Source organism: Rhincodon typus, chromosome 44 (genome assembly GCF_021869965.1).
Source record: "Rhincodon typus isolate 14 chromosome 44, sRhiTyp1.1, whole genome shotgun sequence".
Lineage (NCBI taxonomy): Eukaryota > Metazoa > Chordata > Chondrichthyes > Orectolobiformes > Rhincodontidae > Rhincodon > Rhincodon typus.
Window position 1 is genome coordinate 794,519 of NC_063375.1, and position 1,609 is coordinate 796,127.

Sequence of the window (1,609 nt, forward strand, 5' to 3'; positions counted from 1 at the left end):
CGAATTGGCCTCTCTTGCCGCGGGAGTGTGGGTGCCACACGGGCTGGGGATAGGGGAGAGAAGAGAGAAAAGGAATTGAGCGAGTGAAATGTGGACCCGGCGAGGGCAGGACCCCAAATGCCCGATCGGTCAACACCACCACCAACCAACCCCCCCCCCCCCGCCCCCAAGAAATCAGCTGTCCTAGACCAACCGGGGGAACACACATGACTCCAGGCCCCTGTAGTCAAGTTCGTACCTGTCCGCTGAAAGGGCCCAGGTGAGCCCCTCGGTTCAAGGTGGGGGTTGGGGGTGGCGGGGAGAGGTGAATAATTTGGGGAGTCAGGGAATTGGAGACGGAAGTTTGGGGGGCGGCGGGGGGTAGAAGAGGGAGGGACAGGCGGGAATGTGGGCTGGAGCCGCAGGTGGATCAGTCAGTGTTTTGAGGGGCACGCCTCACAGTGACACCCACATCCCACACACGTGGTTTGCTAAATAAAACAAACAAACAAGCACCTTTCGGGTTCCACGGCGCATCATCACTGTTCCGCCTCCTCTTATTCCGGGACTTTGAGGCCGGGTCATCTTCGTCAGACTCGAGTGATGGATAAACTGAAGGAGGTGGGGGCAGACACAGGGAGGGAGGGAGCGGGGAAGAGAGAGAGAGAGAGAGGGAGACGATCAGCTTCCGACGCCCTCTGCTAGGAACGTGACTCGACACCCTCCCCCCCCGGGAGGGAGGCTGAGGGACCTGCCCCAGGAACAGGGAGCTCGAGAGATTTTACAGAAACAGTTTGGAACTGCTCAACACCCCCACCCACACCGAGACTGAACACTCCCTCCCCCAGACCATCCAGGACTGGCCGCACACCTCCCACCTGGGACCTGGCACACCCGGACCTGCTGACCCCTCCACACCACCCTCCATTCCCACCCCAAGGCCATCTGGGACCGACCTCCGTCCCAGACCAGCTGGGACTGACTGCCTACTCCGGTAGGGACCGTCTGGGAGATTCCCACCACCCCCACCCTGGCTGATCGATGGGATTTCCCGCTGGACGTTCACCGCTCCCCCCACTCCCCCCCACAAAGGAGCCAGTGCCTCACCATAATCGGAATCCTTGAAGCAGGCTCCAAGACTCTCCTGCTCATCGTAGCTGTCCTCGTCGCTGGGCACGGTCTGGTTTCCCGGCAGCTCAGCATTCCGGTTACTGGGGGGCTGTCCCGGCCTCACCCTCTTACCCCCCAAACCCGATACCGAGGAGGGAGGAGGGAGCCCTCCGTTCCGTTCCTGCCCGCTGCTCCACCAGGCCTGCAGGCTGGAGCCTGGGGTCGACTGCAGGTTGGCCATACACAACATGCCCTGGATAGCCTCCTGTGTGCTGGGGGAGGCAGGGGGCTGGCTGCTTGGGTTGGCGGGGAAAAGAGAAGGTAAAGGAAAGAGAACAAACACGAAGATCAGATCGAACTGTGGCTGTGCGAGCTTTTATTTTGACTTTAACATCTCATCACGTAATACAGTATTTCTCTCAGCGCTGACCCTCCGACAGCGCGGCGCTCCCTCAGCGCTGACCCTCCGAAAGCACCCACCCTCCAACAGCACCCGTTCCCTCAGCGCTGACCCTCCGAC

The 1,609-nt window shown here is 61.0% G+C and overlaps 1 protein-coding gene across 1 annotated transcript in view; it reads right to left on the reverse strand.

The window, feature by feature from the left end:
* Nucleotides 1-5: 5 nt before the first annotated feature.
* phf8 (PHD finger protein 8) overlaps nt 6-1,609 on the reverse strand; it is a gene marked incomplete at its 3' end in the record, with an annotated part of 15,536 nt that continues 13,932 nt past the window's right edge. The window contains exons 17-19 of the mRNA XM_048619827.1: nt 1,087-1,382; nt 496-591; nt 6-43 (exon numbers count right to left, since the gene is read on the reverse strand). Coding sequence (XP_048475784.1) covers nt 6-43; nt 496-591; nt 1,087-1,382 — 430 coding nt within the window. The remainder of the gene's footprint in view (nt 44-495; nt 592-1,086; nt 1,383-1,609) is intronic.